The following is an 18,308-nucleotide window of genomic DNA, read 5'->3' as shown; positions in this document are numbered from 1 at the left end:
CTGCTGTGTCAGTGTTATAATATGTGTAGAGATAGTAATTTTTACAAGTTACTCAGATGACGGAAGGAAATGCTAAATGTCTTGAGGAGTGAAGTCTTTTTGTCATGTTGCCAGTATTTTGTGCCTAACTTTAATGCAGAAGTAATGTGAAAAGTTAACATCAGTGTTTATTGTTGCAGCAATGTTACAAGTGACCTTAGATGGAAAAGCATTCCAGTCATGTTTAATTGTTTTTGTTCTGATGCGTAAATAAAAGTTATTTTTTTCCTCCATTCAAAGAACATGGAAATAGGCATCCATTTATTTGCCATTTAGGAGCGGCTGAGTCACTATCAAAGGTACCCACTTTTAAGTGTTTCTCAGGATGTCTCTATACTGGAAAACTGGAACTATTAATTAGATGTAATCAAGCATAGCTGAATTTGTACAAAGCAATATGTGAGAGAGCCTCTATCAGTAGCTTTTTTTAATGTTTAGTTTCAGTGAGGATACACTTCTGCCATTTTTGAAGTCTTAATCCTAGTTGTTTTCCAGTTGTCCTTAAAGTCTCTTAAGCAAAGAATGGGAAACAAGACCTGATTTCTAATGTTAAATTCCCCCCAAAGCTTAGAAGTTTAAAAACAACAAAAGACCTTTCAGGTGTTCTTTATGTATCTCAATAAAGAAAACATCACAAGCTGAAACTTCTTCCTTTCCAGTTTTCCTTCAAGAACCATTGCTTCCCACGCCACGGGGAATGGCTTATTTCACACACCTGACAGCAAAAAATCAGTGAAGCTCATCCACTCTAACTTCTAAAAAGATTAATGGTATAAATTCTTAAACAGTCCTATACTAAACTATTTTAAAAAATGGAAGTGATACCTCTGTAAGTATTCCTGTCAATGCAAATTACAGCTTTCAGGAATATACACTAGCTATAAGATTATTGGTTTTGAACCTCTGTGATAATATTTTTGCAGACCATCTAAGAACCTAGAAAGGTGAAAAAATCTTTTTTATCTTTGGTTTCAATTTTGTCTGGAAAATACTGTGAAACCGTACAAAGTATCTTCTAGATAAATACTGGTGGCCTCACAAAAATAGTGGTCATCTAAAAACTTCTGTATTTTAGTTTGGTTCATTAAATACAAGAACAGTAAGTCACAACATGAAAATACTACAAAAACAAAACAAAACTGTTCAAAGTTGTATTTAAGGTAGCGTGTTTGAAGTACAGCTTTGAAAATATCCTTTCCTGCTCTTTTTGTTTGTTTTCACAATAAGGAGAAAGTCAGTTGGAGGAATTGTTCCCACTTGCTTTTTGTCTTTTTACAATTATGAAAAATAATGAAACTCTTCCAAGAGCGTTTGATGCAGCTACACAAGAAAAATAGTAAACTAAAAGTCATTAAAGTTCAGTCTTTTTTCCTCATCGGTCCTTAGTAAGACTTTCATCTTACTGCATGTCATGTAATACAACTGATCAACTTTCCAGCTACTTTTTTTCTAAAACCAGATATTTATAATAAAATGGATTCTTTTATTAGTAAACCATTACTCCACTAGTTTACTATTTTATTCATGTAACAAGAACAAGGCTTGCTACAGAAAGGTTAATGTTAGTCACAAGTAATGATCCTACCAAAAACATTCAAACTGTTCTCATAAGAGGTACAAGCTTTTTTCACTTTCAATTTAAAACTCGGAGTTAGAAGGAAGAATACTTGTTGTAAAATATTTCCCACTGTTTGCCAGCATAGTATTTTCTCCTTCAAGTTCAAAGTTTTACTGGCACCACAATACCTTCAAAAAGATCGGTTTTGATATGGAGACATCTTATGAAAACGCTTTTTCTAAAGTAAAAGGGATAAAATGCCAATTTTTATGACTAATTGCTCTGATAAAATTCCCCAGCTATAAATCCTTTTAAAAAAGATGGCAGGTCTTACAGTCCCTCAGAGAAATTAACCTCATTTTAAAATCTTTAACATCCAATATTCCTGTTCTTCAAAGTATACAGGTTATCTGAGAAAGGTGTCTGCCTGGACGATGTCTGTAGCTGAAAGAGAGCACATCTCCTAGGAATATCCTTGGTTTTAGCATTTTACACAAACAAAACATATGCTTGTGTGTTTATATTTACACAAAATAGACATCAAAACCTGAGGACGTTGACTAGGGGCTGAATCACTCTACTGATACAAACATTTGAGTTACTTTGTGCAAAGTCTTCATTTAAACACGTTCCTTGCACAGATCTGTTAAAATGCAACGAAGAAGAAAGTTTATAAGAACTGAACTATAGGAATTACAAACAATTACTTAAAACTAATTTTGCACCTGTTTTCTGTGCTAATATTTATTTTGTAGTAGGTGAAAAGTGCCATTAAATTATTAAAAAATATATATATATTCTGGAAGGAATGCCTGGAACTTCATCGCCAAATCAGGGCTTATTCCACCTGTATTGCTCCCTTGCTCCTCTGGAGTACTAAATACGATCAGTGAGTGCTGTAACACACAGAAACGGAAGGATAAATTTAGACAGGACATAATTCACTTAAACTGGGATTTAGGAAGATCAGGTGTTAACATTTCAACACTTAAGAAAGTACCAGAGGACTCTGAGAATCTGCGTGAAGTTGAAATTACTCTTTTAAATATAACCACGAAGATGGTACCTCCTGTAGCACAGGGCTCTGTCTAGCACCACTCTGTAGGTCTAAGATTAATTCAGGGGTGTTGGCCTAAGTAGGAAAAAACTTTATGTTCATGTTATAACATGTTAAACATGTTATGTTTATGTGACGTTATGTTCAGCTGGGTTTAAGTGCTGTTTAAAAAAACTCTACAATCTTAGACTGAAGAGTGAACTTTTTAAAAATTGCAAACAGTCCAGATTATTCCCAAATTTCTGAACTCCAGATGCAGCTGCATGTTGATAGACTGTAATTAATTCCTGTATTTTTTGCCCTGAAGGCATCAGTTAGCAATTAAAGCACTTCTACAACCTGCCAAAAATCGCATGGGTTACAGGTTTCTCTCTGAAAAAGTTAGTCCATTTTAAAATAAAAACTTGACCTGAACGTACATTTTAAAAACACAATAACTGGAACACCTTTTAAAAAAATATATTTTAATTCTGCTCAGACAGATCCCAACTGACATTACAAATTTGCAGATGCAATTTCTACGTTACAACAATGACAGGAATGGCAACTGGGTGTCAAAGGCAACAGCTATAATGATACAAGGACCACTGAAAAATTCAAGGGAACAAAACCAAAATATAAGGATATTTAAAAACAAATTTATTTGCCTTGAAAATTCACATGTTCAAAATTCAGAAGATGATAAGATTAACATAGTTTCAATTTTATTGGAAGCACAATAAAAAATGGTAATTCTTTATTGTGGATTTTAATGAATAAACTTTGCTACAGCAGTGTAAGATGTTATTATCCCCAGCATCCTATTGCACCGATCTGCCAGATCGGTTACTGCACCTGCAGAACAGCTGGCAGAAGGGAACACAGATCTTACTGTCCTACTGCAATTAAGAGTAACTGCAGTATGTAGTGAGTATTTTCTTCATCCACATTGAAAGGGTAATAAAACAATAATTGCAGTGATCTGAAGGAAAAAGACAAGTCAGGAGTAACAGCATCCAGAAGAAAGTATTACCATCTTACTTCACTGCAAAGACAGTTGCCGGAGCTCAACCATCAAAGCGCTAGAAGAGAGGCAAAGAAGTAGAGACTCATACAACACTCTGGCTTGGATTTTATTTAGGAGCTCTCGCTTTTGCACATAGGTCCGTACAAGATTTGCACATAAAACTCTTGGTAAAACTGTCAGTAAATATAGCAAACTAATAGACGATAAACCTAGGCATTAGGGAATCACATTGCATAAACATACAGGTATTACTGTAACAAAAGACAAACAGATTAAAGAATAATAGTCTACAAACATCAAAACACAGCATCAAAAATCTATCAATATTACTTTTCAATTAAAATTTCAAGATATGCAATATCGTCTCATGGTAGAAAACAACTTCTAATTAACAAAAAGTTATGAAAAAAAATTCTTTAAAACAAGTGCCACAACACTTCCTAATATCATTTTGTTAATAGTTTTACCCTTATTAAAATAAATACTCTCTGAAAATCAAATAAATTTTAAAATAAATTGAAAGAAATTTTAGAAGAACATGGAAATTTAAGGAAAAGCTCCTCCGAATTTGGATGTAGTGTAGGATGCATTTCATAATACTCTACTAGCCTCTTCAAAACCCTTTCAAAATCAAAAGAAAAAAAAAAAACAGCCCAAGCATTTTGAACTTCACAACACTGCTAACTGCTATTACTATAGTTTTACTTACAGAAAAAAAGGAAGGAAAGAAAGGAAAGGAAGGGACTATTTTGTCACCAAATTATTCAATGAGGTACAAAAACTTTCTCTGTAATTCACTCTCTCTGTCTTCTTAATCTGTAACGGCAACTCCTGATGGCGGGTTGCAGAAGTAGAGGTTTATGTTAACCTGATTCACACAAGGGGACTCAGAAGGTTCATATAGTTTCCTGCAGCTATTGCACAATCCCTACTGATAGAAAAAAGATAACATGCACCAGGTGCTGGAATCAAATTCTTCTGTCTCCAAGCAGCACAATAAAAATCACAAGTGCTTGAGGTCAATAACATTAAATAGGGTTTAATGGAAAGTTAAATGCAAAATAAATTTGAGATAACATTAGCAAATGGCTTAATCACAGACAGCTGACTGATAAATAAAAAGGTTTTAATCAATCTTGAAGAAAAAGACAGGTTTGGTCTATTCTCCCACGTGCCTGGTGACAGGACGAGGGGGAATGGGCTAAAGTTGCGCCAGGGGAGGTTTAGGTTGGATGTTAGGAAGTACTTCTTTACCGAAAGGGTTGTTAGGCATTGGAACGGGCTGCCCAGGGAGGTGGTGGAGTCACCATCCCTGGAGGTCTTTAAAAGACGTTTAGATGTAGAGCTTAGGGATATGGTTTAGTGGAGTACTTAGTGTTAGGTCGGAGGTTGGACTCGATGATCTTGAGGTCTCTTCCAACCTAGAGAAATCTGTGAATCTGTGAATCTGTTTTTTCTTTGTTGTTTTTTTTTCTTTGTTGTTGTTTTTTTTTTTTTCAGTCAGAGTAGGCCAAAACTAATTCAACTAATTCAACTGTTTTTAAAGAATTTCCTTTGATTCCACAGTACATTCAAAAAACACAAACCTCAGAAAACTAGCTTCTGTTTTGCTTTAGTCATTACACACATTGCTTCTGAATTTCATTGAGTAGTCGTGGAGGATTAACGATGCAACCTTTCTTCTGTGACATTATATTATCTATTTAGTAAGTTCCATCAAATTCACAGAAAAATATATGGCTTGAGCTACATTTTAAGTAAATTAGAAACATTTTATTAATCACTTAACTCACCTGGATATCCAGAACAATACCTAATCCATTAAAGTCAACCAGGTTTGTCATGTAACAAGGACAAGAATGTCTAAAAACTTGGCTGAAAGATAACAGACATTAAGTAACACTGCTGGAGAAAAAAAAATCCTCAAGCAGAAGGCTCCTAAAGAAAGTTTTAAGGACAAGGAATACATCATTTGCAGAAGAAAAAAGGAGACATCAACAGCTAGAGCAACACAGAACTGTCATAGATACCTGTTTCCAACAGAATAAATAACTGGCTTTCATCTCATCTTTACTATCTTATTGCTAGGCCCACAGTTAACACATCTGATATTACAAGGAGAGTATTTGTAGGAAGAGCAGCATGAAAACAGAGAAACAAATTCAAATTAATTTATTTTTGTGCAAGTCAGACCAGGACCCAAGCCCCTTTGCAGGACAACTAACAGAGATACATGGGTAAAAAAGAAAACAGAGAAATTCAGATTTATAGGATAATCCATACAGAATAATCAACTTCAGAATATTGCCAAACCCTTCTGTCACTGCAAGAACGCTTCACAGAATTCACTCTAGCACTTTGTTTAATCTACTTTCACATGTCTTGTTACCTTAATTGATTTTTCTGGTAACCAGACTGTGTCTTCATTTAATTGTATCTGACTATCTCTGTTTATTCATATCCACATATATTATTCAGTGATATTTCTTCTACAATGCCTGTATGCTTAAAAGTACTTCTGGCAATTGCTGATAACGTTTTTTACTTAATAGTTTAATCAGTTTTAACAACTCCTAATGCTTCAGGTATTAAAAAACCTGAACTATACTATTTCCTACTAGCTTGCTGTATGTACTGTAGACTCAAAGCAGCATCCAGAACTTTGGTTAATGGGAGCTTTGGTCAGTCAAACATCCTGTTCTCCCTGAAAAGGAGTACAGTGAAAAGGTCATTATCCAAAAGAGTGTACTACATCATCAGATCTGTTTTCATGCCTGTTCAGGTAATAGCTCCTGAAAGCTGGGTTAGTCAAAATGATCTGGATTAGAAAAGGGTCCTTGAAGTACTTAAAATATTTATCATAGTTACGGCAAGTAAGGAAATAGTTAATGCCTCTTCTTCCAGTGCAACAGCAAAGTGTTACCACAAAGCTAATAGAAACAGATGCTATAAAGAATAGAGAGGATATATCTGTTCAAACCGGCTTGTGTTGGCATAGTTAACTAAACAATACATCTTTTCTCCCAATTCATTAAAAGGAATCACACTGATGAAGTTGACCTTTTGGTGGTTACTGCCATTCATTTTATAAAATGCAGACAGAAGAGAGGCAAAAAAATGCTTAAATTAGGCCTTTTCCTGCAGATGACAAACAAGGTTGCAATGAGTTTATTTTTTTTGAAGGCAAAGTTTAACTTCTGAAAATTTTTGAAATTGCATTCTGTGAATCAAAGAGATGTCCAATCCAGGGGAATGTAGAAAATAACTGTACAATCACAGAAATGTACAATTTTTGTGGTAAGCACCAATTGCTGTACAGCTATTTTAATCCTAAAGCCTCTGGCTTTCAAAAAGTCTACAACAGAACATTTTACATAGCTACTCTTACACCTAAAATTTAGTTTAAGACTCCTGAAAGAACAATCAGCACTTCTCTTATAAACGGCTGTAGGTCTTTTTAATACTGTAGCTGATACATACTTCACTGCAATCCATCTATGTGCTTTAAGTACAGGTCAGAATTATAGTTCATTTCACCATTTCTCTCTGCCCCAGTGCCTCCTTCAGCTACAGCTACAACTCCAGCTTTTCACAGTCCAGGGACACAGTCCATGCTGCTGATGGCTCGGAAAGCATGGAGGAAAGCCACTAAAGGTATGACTGTCACACTTCAATGAACTCGATTAGTTTTAATTCAGGAAAAATAACTATTTTATCTCCCTGGAACATGCAGCATCATGGATCCCCCACCCAGCAATCAGAATCTTCTATTCACTAGGACTGAGAAAATTTTCTATTATGATAGCAGTAAAAATTGTGTGTATCAGGATGAGCTACAAAATAAAACCTTTCAGAAACTGTATGTCTCTGTACTTACTACAACCTCAATCCTTGTCTGCCTGTAAAAAGTGTGAACTATTTTCTTTGGTAGACATCAAGTGTCCCATAACTGGCTTACACAAAAGCAGTTGGTAGCAAATTATCATGGTCCACAACTACGCACTGAGGACACTCTCCTCTTTATATGCTTGCAGGGAACAAGTGCTAGAAGGAGAGGGGAGATGCATATGATGAGCAAGTAACAATTCTGACCTATCAAAGAGGCATTACCTATTTGGGAAACCTTTTAAAAAAGTTATACAAAAACTTCTTCAATAACCACGGGTGCGTTCACTGAATGAGAAGTTTTCATGTTTAAAGAGGCTACGTATTACAAGGTCTCAGCTCATGGGGTTCCCATTTAGCATTCTGTTCCTATGGCTTTTTTGAATTCAGAATTTTGTGGTTCTAAGATGTCATAGTACACCCTACTTTTATCACAGTTTTTTCGGATGTAAAGCAAATCTTCTACAGAATACACATCTTGTTTCCCTGTCCAAATGGTGAGGCTGTACCTATAAAAAAAGAAGAGAGAAAAAATAGAGAGTATTTTCTTAATTTAAAGGATATGAGACAGAAAGACATTGCAATAATATGCTTCTAAAAATAGTCAGGACTACGGTATCTTAATTTTAGGAATGAAATTACATACCAAAAAAATATCTCCTTTAGATTTCGAAGTTAAGCAACAAAAATTTATGAACTACCCGAATTAAACATCCCTGTCCTCTTTAACCCTTCATGTCCAGGAAAATCATCTTCCCCCACCCTGCATTTGTGCTACAAGGCACTGCGCCGATAGTCTCTATACTTGTCTTATTACCCCAATGACTTACAATTAGCAGGAAAATCAGTTCTTGAAAATGCTACTCCAAAAGCGGGCATGCTCCAACACATGCTCAAACTAGTTCGCACAGGGAGCCTACAGAATGCTTTGTACAGACAGGCTAGCATAAGAACATGATTGCAAGCCTCTAAATAAACCTCTATTTGATGAAGGTAAATGACAATTTGCAAAGGCCTATTCATTTACCACATTTTTTTTTCCTTAGAGATGAAGAAAATCACACAATTTGGTTCTAGTAAAATTTAAGTTCTTGCAACTACAACTAAATTTGTTAGAACTTCCCAAGGAGGACTGCAATTTTTCTAAGATGGACAGTTGTCCATTACCCAACACAATTTATACCTAGCCTGGTTCTTGTATGAACTGTTCCTCAAACAATAAAATAAACAATCCAGGGCAGATATCCAGCAAAGAAATTTCAGGCTGAACATTGTTTGATAAAGTAATAAATAGTTACAGAGTTACAGAGCAATAGTTACAGAGCATTATAACAGCAAATAGGAGGCAATCTTAATAATTGGTGATATCAGTCTCACATTTTCTCACATATGTGATGCATAGTGATGACATCTGATTAACTGGATGCATCTTCCATACCATATCATGCATGCTCTTCTCATTAATTGCACAGACTTTATTATAACTTTTTTTTTTCAAAAATAAAAAAAGCATTACTGTCCATAATATCCACATAACAAACTTTTTTTTCTTTTTTTTTTCCCTTTGTTTATTAAAACTGTATTAATTTAAAACAGAAGTAAATCAGAGTGTAGCTGTATGTCAGCAAAGCCAGCTCAGGAATTTCTGACTTCTAATGCCACTAAAAAAATGGGAATTTAAGGATGAGGTGAAGAGAAAATCCTACTATTTCAGTGGGAATTATGCTTTTATACATTGAAGAAATATTTGAGAATGACACAAATCAAAGAAGATATCCTTAACATAACAGTATTTAGAAATGAATTTCCCAGTTTACAATAATCATCTCTCAACTCTCCACTGTTAACATGAAGAAAAACACTTAATTTTTCTGCCTTATTTTCACTAATTACTTAGAAATTTTTCAGGAAACTATTTGTATAAAATTCTCTGGTTTGTGCTTTGACCTTGGTTAGTGCTTAAGGAGCAACTTTATTGAAGTGTAGGTAAGCAGAATAGGTGAAAAAATGAGTAAATGGCAGTGTGTATAAAGCAGATTTTATTCTTCTTCTATAATAGGCAAATACATGTTTGCTACGAAATTGTTATGGGTTTATAAGAACAGTTTTTAAAAGGAAGTATAACTTGGTGTTTGGAAACCACTTAATATATATCAAGTACCTAATCAAAACAAGTTTGTAGCAAACTTACTAACTTCTGTAGCACTGGTTTGGGCTGGGATGGAATTAATTTTCTTCATAGCAGATCAGTATGGGGTAAGTTTTGGAATTGCGATCAAAACAATGTTCATTACACAACATCACGTTCAGCAGTAAAAACTTGTGGGAGTGGAGGGAAGTTTGCCAGAGTTGCTGTTGATAAGGCACTGGCTGGGCGTCAGTGGGTTGGTGGTGAGCAATTGCTTTTGCATTGCTTGTTTTTCTTGGTTTTGCTTTATTTTGTCCCTCCTCTTACCTAGAAAACTGTCTTTATCTTAGCTGATGAGTTTTCTCACTTCTGCCCTTATGATTCTCTTTCCAGTCCTGCTGGGGTAGAGCTGGGTGATGCCCAGCTTCCTACCCAGGTTAACAAACAAATTCCAACTCAAAAATCACCTTTGATGTTTTTATGGCACATTATTATATAGTATACAAGTAACCTAATACAAGGAATATATAAAATGTCAGTAATAAACCTCATTAATTCTAAACTGCAACATCAAACTGCTTGGTCTATTTAACTACATTAGTCTTATGAAATGCATGTAATGGAGTTGGATTACCTATAAATCCAATTAATCCTATAAAAGATTCATTAACTATAAAGAGTAATTTTAAAAGAGGCTTTTGAAATTTAATTATTTTACAGAAGTGAATACTGACTAGTCCTGGATGACAAAACAATTGAAGAACTGATGGAGTTAAGGAACTAAAGGAATAAGCTAAAAGAACATATTTTCAATTTAATTGGGATAAGCATGTACATATAAATGTGCTGTACTTAATATAACAAATATGTACCTTTATAATAAGGACTGCTAAAATTGAAGGAAGTTCCTCAAACTTACCTGTCTGACTGTTGTATTAACCAACAAAGCTCAGACATTGACTGTCGTACTAATGCTGCTCTTACAGGGAAAGTAACAGGCTGGGAAAGTGTACTGCATATCTGAGCCATTTCTTTCACCATCATCCAGTCATAGCCTACAACAAAGGCCATTTAAAATAAAGACATGATGATTTATAGAATGGTAAGCTTACAAGACAAAACAAGAGCAAACATTGGTTTTGTGAAAATCAGATAACTCAAAAAAGAAATCACCAAATGATTATAAATAAAAAATGTCAATGTCCCAATACCAACATGGAAAAAGAAACTTATTTACATTAACTGCAGTGTTATTTTGGATAAAGCTAAAGAATGTGACATTTTTAATGTCCAGGAAACTGTATCTTTGCTCTCTCTCTAAAAATGTGTTGCCACTGACTTCAGTATGTACTAGTTTTAACATGACTGTGGCCCTAAGAAAAACAGAAACATTACGAAGAAAAAAAAAAACCAACACATTAAATGCTAGAAGACAAGCAATCTAAAACACTTGCAGTGCTTGCTGCTGAAATTTTTACAAGCACTGGACATAAAATGCTGTTTAAATTTTCTCTTACTTTATGAAAATCTTAACTTCAGTAACATCAGTTAATCATTTGTTGCTCAATTACTCTAATGCAATGTAGTTACTGAAAAGCCTACAAAAGCACAAAATTTTAAATAAAGATTTTGTTGGGCAAACAGTAACTTGCAGTTGTAAACATTCAAATAAGTTGTTTCTCTTTTGTCTTACAGTACATCCATAATTAGCATCATCATAAACCGAAGTTTTGAATGAACATAAAGTTAGATTTATTAAAAAAGATTATTCAGTACATTATTTCTTACGTGCATTTCCAACAACTTCTTACTGTACTGATAATACTTCGGAGAACATACAAGTTAAAAAAAGTCTCTATAACATACAACACAATCATCATAAGGAAATACTAAATCTTGCTAATAAACAATAAGCAATTTGAAATGGTGTATAATTTTGTCATTGTTGTCCCAGATGATACTAGTGGGAACTGTGTCATTGCATACAAATGCATGGGCCCTGCAGTAAAAAATCCCAACAAAACAGCTCTGAGAATGATGAGAGGATGCCTGTAGAAAAGATCCTAAAATAATGTTTACACGTTCCAGATTTAAACTTTAGTTAGGGATTAACAATAACAAACTGCAATTAGATTCACAAAACTGAGATTTCAGAAAATTATTAACATCAATAACTCGGAAAATCTATTGCACAAATTCAATTCTTCAATAGAAATGTTGAAAACAATGTTGACCAGCAATTTGATTTCAGTTATCTAATGAAAGAGCAAAATCATAGGTTTTAAAACTTCCAGCTAATCAATTTTTCTCTAGGAACTGTGCCAGAATTCTGATTACCATTCCGATCCTGCCAGGATTCAGGGAGCAGACCACCTGAAAAAGAACTCAAGCAGTTTGTCCCCAAGAAATTCTGCAGTGCATGAGAATGAGAAGAACAAAGTACCGTTTATTTTAACAGAAACACAGAATTTTCATACAGTTCCATTGCAACTCAAAGACAGAACTAATTGCTACATAACACACTATCAAATATACATCAAGAAAGAAAATAATTCTTCTTATATTCACTACTGTTTCCAAACTGACAAGATGGCATTCGATTTATTTTGAATCAACTATGAAATTAATTTGAAGGGAGTAGGCTATAGAGCATATGAATTACATTTTCTATCTTTACCTTTATTTTGTTCGTCAGGGTGCCATCCAGTCGTCCACCCCAGCGACAAGTTTACGTCCGGAAAAACCGAAGTGACCGTGTCAAGGAATCCTTTCGCATCCACTGCAGTGCTACTCCCGTTCGGTCCTGGCAGGATGTCTGCGTTGAGCCAAACAGGTCGCCTCAAATGCGGCTTCACACACTCAAGAAGCTCCAGGGAAGGCTGTACGGCATCTAGACTGTGCCGGCAACAAGCAGATGAGGTGAGATGCCTTACCAGACTGAGGACGGGAAAGGCACCGTGCGTGTACAGGTGGGGAAGTTGATGAAAACACCCCACGTAACCCAGGCAGCATCTGAGCAGACGCTGAGGAGCCTTTCTACCACAAGGTGACTGCCCAAAATGAACTGCTTCATGGCTCGTACTTCATGGCTCTTCTAACATGAGGCTTTGTAAGACTTGGACTTTATTGGATGCTTGGTAAGGATTTTAGTAAAGGAAGCCACAGCAGGCTCTGACTAACATTTTAAATCAGATTAGACAACTGGGCTGACGATACCTGAAAGCCAGAAGTGTTGTCATAAATTTAAATTTATTTCTCCTATTCGAGTATGTTCCTGAGGCTTATATACTATCTGAAGGCTAAAAGCAGTCTCTCTCAACCTAGCTTAAAATGGTACATTTTTTGTCCACAGATAGCTATTTCAAATCCAGTTGACAGACCAAAAATTACCTTCATATCTGTGCAAGATGATGCACCTGTATTAGGACAATAAAAAGACAAAAACTGAGCATTTTAGGCAACTAACAGGCTGAAAGGGCACTCATCTGAACATTTTAACCCTGGTAGTGGTTATTCCCATAGCTCAGAAGTGTGGCATACCAACGGCAGCATGGTCTGCACATCAGATGCTCATCCTATAGATAATTATTAAGTATGCGATGTCGTCACTTGAGCAACCAATGTAGAAACCTCCTGTAATCATTTAACAAAATGTCTTAAGTCTTATTCTTGTTATTCGCTTAAATCAAAAGAAAGAGCATAGCTAGAAAGCAAACTATAACCTTTCCCCATCCTAACAAAACTTTCAGAAGTTTTGTGGAAAAAGAAAAAAAAGGAAATGTAGAATAATGGGGAAAGGGACTGAATGCCAAGAAAATAGATAATTTTTCTCACTCACCAAATTAATGAACATTCCATGTAACATTCAGGAATTTGAAATTGTTATGGTCAGAGTCGTGCTTTCCTTATTAATAGCAAGGACCTGTGTTTTCTCCTGAGTCCTTCTCACCATTTTGTAAGGTTGGTTCTGGAACAAGCTATTCCCAAACCCAGCTCAGGATGAGGTCAGATGAATCATGTCAGGATGTTCAGCCAGACATGAGAATGGCAGCCAGCCGTGTACCCTGAGCTGCCTGTGTTACTTACTGTGAAAAGTCATTTTGTACATTTTAACTTTTGTGTTGTTGAGAAAACTGCGTATTGTCAGGAATTCCACCCAGCACTTTCAGTTATTAAGTACTGGCTCCATTGGCTCATTTTTTTTTTTCCCAGAGAAAATCTAGTAATGGCTTGAATGAACATTATTGGTTTAAGTATTTTTCACATCTTATGAAGCCAGAACACTTCACATGTTCCCAGAACTAATATGCAGGTGATTCTCCAAATCAGCAGACTGCCTTCATTTTTGCTGTAAATTACATGATAATGTAAAGAGAAACAAACAAATAAAGCAGCATCCCTCGGAAACAAGACAAACACACAAAAAAGAACTAACAGCCCTATTTTTATTCCACAGCACTGAATAAATCTGAACAAATTAAAATGTATTGTTGACTCCACTTTAGATGATTCTGGCATTTTTGAAATGTGACTCTGAAGTCCTGTTGCAGAATACATTAATTCGAACAGGAAATGTGATTATGTGATTAATCAAGCTCACAGAGTAGAAATACAGAAAATATTTCTTTTTAAGCACCACTGGAGTAACCTTCAAAACTTCAGCAATGGTACACAAAGAAATATTGTCCAAATGAACATCAAATTCTGTGTCACTCATTTGAATGCATCTGCACTGTGTGCTTGTATTTTTTAAATGCTTTTATACAATCAGACTTTTATAATGCAATATAATTTTTAAAGCTTTTAAAAAAATCATTGCACTTGGACAGAAACTCCTTGTAGAAAAAATGAGGCAACAGTTTTTAAATTAATTTCAGGAATAACTAAAACTGAATTGAAAAAAAATGAAAACTTCTCTACTTCTCTTATCATTTTCCTTTCCTGTCTAAGCTGACTTTTAGAGACTCTGTAACAATAAAAGTCTGCCCCCATTTTCTGTATTCTCATGAACTTTTACATGAAAACTGTGATTACATTACATAGAACAACAGGTACAAATTTTATAGCTACCTAGCAATTTTTGTGTGTCTATAACATACCAAGGCTCCTTTAAATGTGCAGCTGGATTCTCCATCTGCTGCAAAAACTGATGTACACAGATAATCAGACAAAGCTGAAGACAGGAATTGCAGAGATTACATCTGAAAATCACATCTCACTTTGAACACAATTTCAAACTTTTCCAAGCAATTCCATGGGCTTTTCAGGTGCATTTTCCAATAAAGCTAAGGAAACAGCATGGTTAAAATTGAAAATGAACGTCTGAAGCTGAAATTGAGAAGTTAGACCAAAGAAACTGAATTTACTTCAATATACATTCAACTTACCATACTGACAGTAATAAAGCTTTACTGTATTACAAATCACGCTCAAAAATTGCATCATGCATGGTGAGAGATCAGACATTCAAAAGAATATATTTAATTCATGAACTGAGAAATTTCCAACAGACTGTTAATATTGGAGCTGGTGAGAGAACAGAAGTCCTCTCCTTAAAAAAAAAATAAATAAAGAGTTCTGGAAAGAAAGATGTATATGCTGATATGGGATGATATATGCTGATATATATATATATATATTTTAAATCAATATGACCTTCAGCAGGCCTGGAACAGAGCTAACTTTTCAACAAGCTGTTCAGAAGCTCCTCAAACAGCCTTGACACGTTCATTCCCCTTCCAGAGTAGAGAACACCACTGAGAAATCTGGAGGACAGTGGGAGTGACATGCATGCCGCTGGGCAGAGAGAGACCCAGCGTGCTCAGCCCCATCTGCAGCCTGGCAGCCACTCTGACTTCCAGCCGAGAGGTCGTCTTTCCTAATTTATTTGCTCAAGCAGAAAACTGGTGGGAGTTTTCCAGGTAGGCACTACCAAGTCAACTTTCCCAATGGGAAAATTTTGCTCAGTGGCAACTCGGTAATAAGTTGACTGAATATGAAATCATCTGTGGTTAAAAACACTTTAAAGCTTCTATTCTTGAAACGCATTCAGTAATACCGACTATGATTCACTACGGTTACTGTTCAGTAAGGGAGGAATAATTCTAAATTGCACAATCAGAAAAGGTTTGGTTTATGATCACCAAAACATAGCACTGCCTGTAAAACTGTTAATTGTTAATTAGTAAGAATGACATATATATACAAATATACATGTATATGTATATGTAGTATATACAAATGTTTTTGTCTTGAAATACCTCTTAAAATCCAACTTGATGCCTTTATCTGTGTTGACAATCACATTTAGCCATTCCTGCAACGTGATGTCACTGTCTGTTTCAGGCGGATGAGCCATGATAGGTTCTCCGTTTCCTTCCTTGCCACCACGGAGAAGGACATCTGCTTCTATCATGTGAACCTCACCTGTTATTAAAAGATGAGTGCTGTAAGAGAAAGCAAATCCAACAGCTCCAGTGTCTGCTTCAGAATCACAACTATTGGGAAGACTGTGCACGCTTTCCCCACAAAGATCAGTGACTATGAGTTGCTCTATGTGAAGCAACAGAGATGCATTTTTGGGGTAGTTCAGTCAGCAGGCACTTTAGAAATCTACAAGCAAGTGCAAATTGATTTTTGAAAGCACGTTTAGCCAAGTAATTGCAGTGGAGTTGAGGAACAGCAAAATGAATATCCAAAATGTGAATCCACTCTTGCTAAATTTCAAATCTTTTTCACTTAAAATAAAGTTCTGGAGCTTCTTAAAGAAAAGTCACCAGAAGATTATAATGCTGACAGAGACAGCGTCAGATTCCTTTTGTTTCATTCCCCAAACTGGCCAACTCACTTGAGCCAGAACTTTATGAAAATCATAGCTGAAGCTCAACACAAATGAGTGGAAATCTTAGGAAGGCTGCAAGCTCTTGATAACAGCTTCCTATAATGAGAGGTATCTGAGAGCTTGGACAGTGCTAACAGCTTTGCAGTGAATTCAATAAAAACGGTTACTTAGATGGAAATACTACAAAAAAAGATGATGATAATTGTATTGATAAAAAGCAAATCAAAAACATCACATATATTCCAATGTTCACATAGATTAAAATTCACTACAACATACTGCTCATAAATAACCTGAAATACTTAATTACCTGGAACAAAACAAGCGGAACAAAGTAGTAACAAAATTGTCCTGTAGAATCCAGTAAGTACTACTCTATGTGTTGCAACAGTACCTAATTTCAAACCATCCTAAAAAGGCCTAGAAGAGGATTCATCCATACGAGGCCAAAACTACTCAGAATCCCTAACTGCTTCTAGAAGACTGGGCAAATTTTGCCGTATATCCCTGACAAAGCTGTCACAAGCACTCGTCCCCCAGCACTTTGGCTGCTGCTTGATGGGAAGGTGCCCAAAGCAAAGCCAGCTTGAAAGTGATGGTAGTTTCCCTTCTGCTTTTTTACTCCGCCTACTACTGGCTTTTTAACAGAACTGATACTGAGTTTTTCTGTTTTCCAGAGCACATCCGCAGATGGGAATGGCGTTCCCTCGGGTCCTGTCGCTGTCCCCAGAGAGCAGAGCTCAGCGCCTGCCCCTCCGCTCCCCCCGTGAGGGAGCTGCAGGCCGCCATGAGGCCTCCCCTCAGCCTGCTCTGCTCTGGGCTGAACAAACCCAGGGACCTCAGCTGCTCCTCACACATCTTGCCTTCCGGGCCCTTCACCATCTTTGTTGTCGTGCTTTGGACACTAAATGTCTTATGTCCTACGTTGTGGTGCCCAAGCCTACGCTCAGTACTGGAGGTGAGGCTGTCCCAGCACAGAGCAGGACGATCCCTTCCTTCCCCTACCAGCCAGCAGGGCTGTGCCCGATGCTCCCCAGGACACGACCAGCCCTGCTGGCTGCCCAGGCACGCTGCTGACTCACGTCCAACCTGCCATTAACCAGAACCCCCAGATCCCTTCCGCGGGGCTGCTCCCCAACCTCTCATCCCCCAGCCTGCGCATACAGCCACTGCTGCCACGTCAGGGGAAACAGCTCCTGCATTCCCCACTGTCCTCACGGAGACGAAAGAGACATGTTGCGTCCCTCTACAAGGTGCTCCAGACAAGCTCAGCTTGTGTCGGTGAAAGCAGCGGGCCCCTCGCCGCCTCCCCCAGCTGCTCCCACACCGGCCGCCGCCTCTGCGCACCCCCCTTCCCCAGGGGCGGGGATGGGGTCGGTGACGGGATCGTGCCCCCGGCTCGCACTTACTTGTGGCGGCCTCCCGGGCTCGCCGCCGGCTGTTCGCCGCATGCCACCACAGGATCCCCGCCCCGTCCCTGCGGGCGAGCCGCCCGCACCGCAGGAAATGTTCCACCGCCGCCTCGCCCCACGCTCCTGCGGCACCAAGCGGGACGAGCCCTCAGCGCGGCGGCCCCCACGAAGGGGACCGGGCTGGGGGCACGGCGGGGCCGCGCACCGCTCACCCAGCGCCCCGGCCGCCATCTCTTCGCCCGGGCCCGGGCCCGCCCCGACAGAGGCGGAGGCTGCCCCGGCTGCCGGGCGGGGACGCGCCGTGGGGCGGGCGGCCGCGGCTCCCGAGCCCACCGGGAGCAGAGGGCTGTGCCCCCCGGCAGGAAAAAAAGGCAAGGCATGC

The 18,308-nt window shown here is 37.6% G+C and overlaps 1 protein-coding gene across 1 annotated transcript; it reads right to left on the bottom strand.

Moving 5' to 3' along the window:
• Positions 1–5,121: 5,121 nt before the first annotated feature.
• FAM151B (family with sequence similarity 151 member B) lies at positions 5,122–18,271 on the bottom strand. Its single transcript, XM_083816872.1, has 6 exons — positions 18,139–18,271; positions 17,924–18,049; positions 15,934–16,099; positions 12,351–12,568; positions 10,593–10,728; positions 5,122–8,054 (listed from the first exon to the last, which is right to left on the bottom strand). Exons 1-6 carry the CDS (start codon positions 18,155–18,157, stop codon positions 7,901–7,903), a joined length of 819 nt encoding a protein of 272 aa, XP_083672998.1. The 5' UTR covers positions 18,158–18,271; the 3' UTR covers positions 5,122–7,900.
• Positions 18,272–18,308: the final 37 nt, after the last annotated feature.

Source organism: Anser anser (genome assembly GCF_964211835.1).
Source record: "Anser anser genome assembly, chromosome: Z".
Taxonomy (NCBI): Eukaryota; Metazoa; Chordata; class Aves; order Anseriformes; family Anatidae; genus Anser; species Anser anser.
This window is presented reverse-complemented; position numbering and strand designations above follow the sequence as displayed.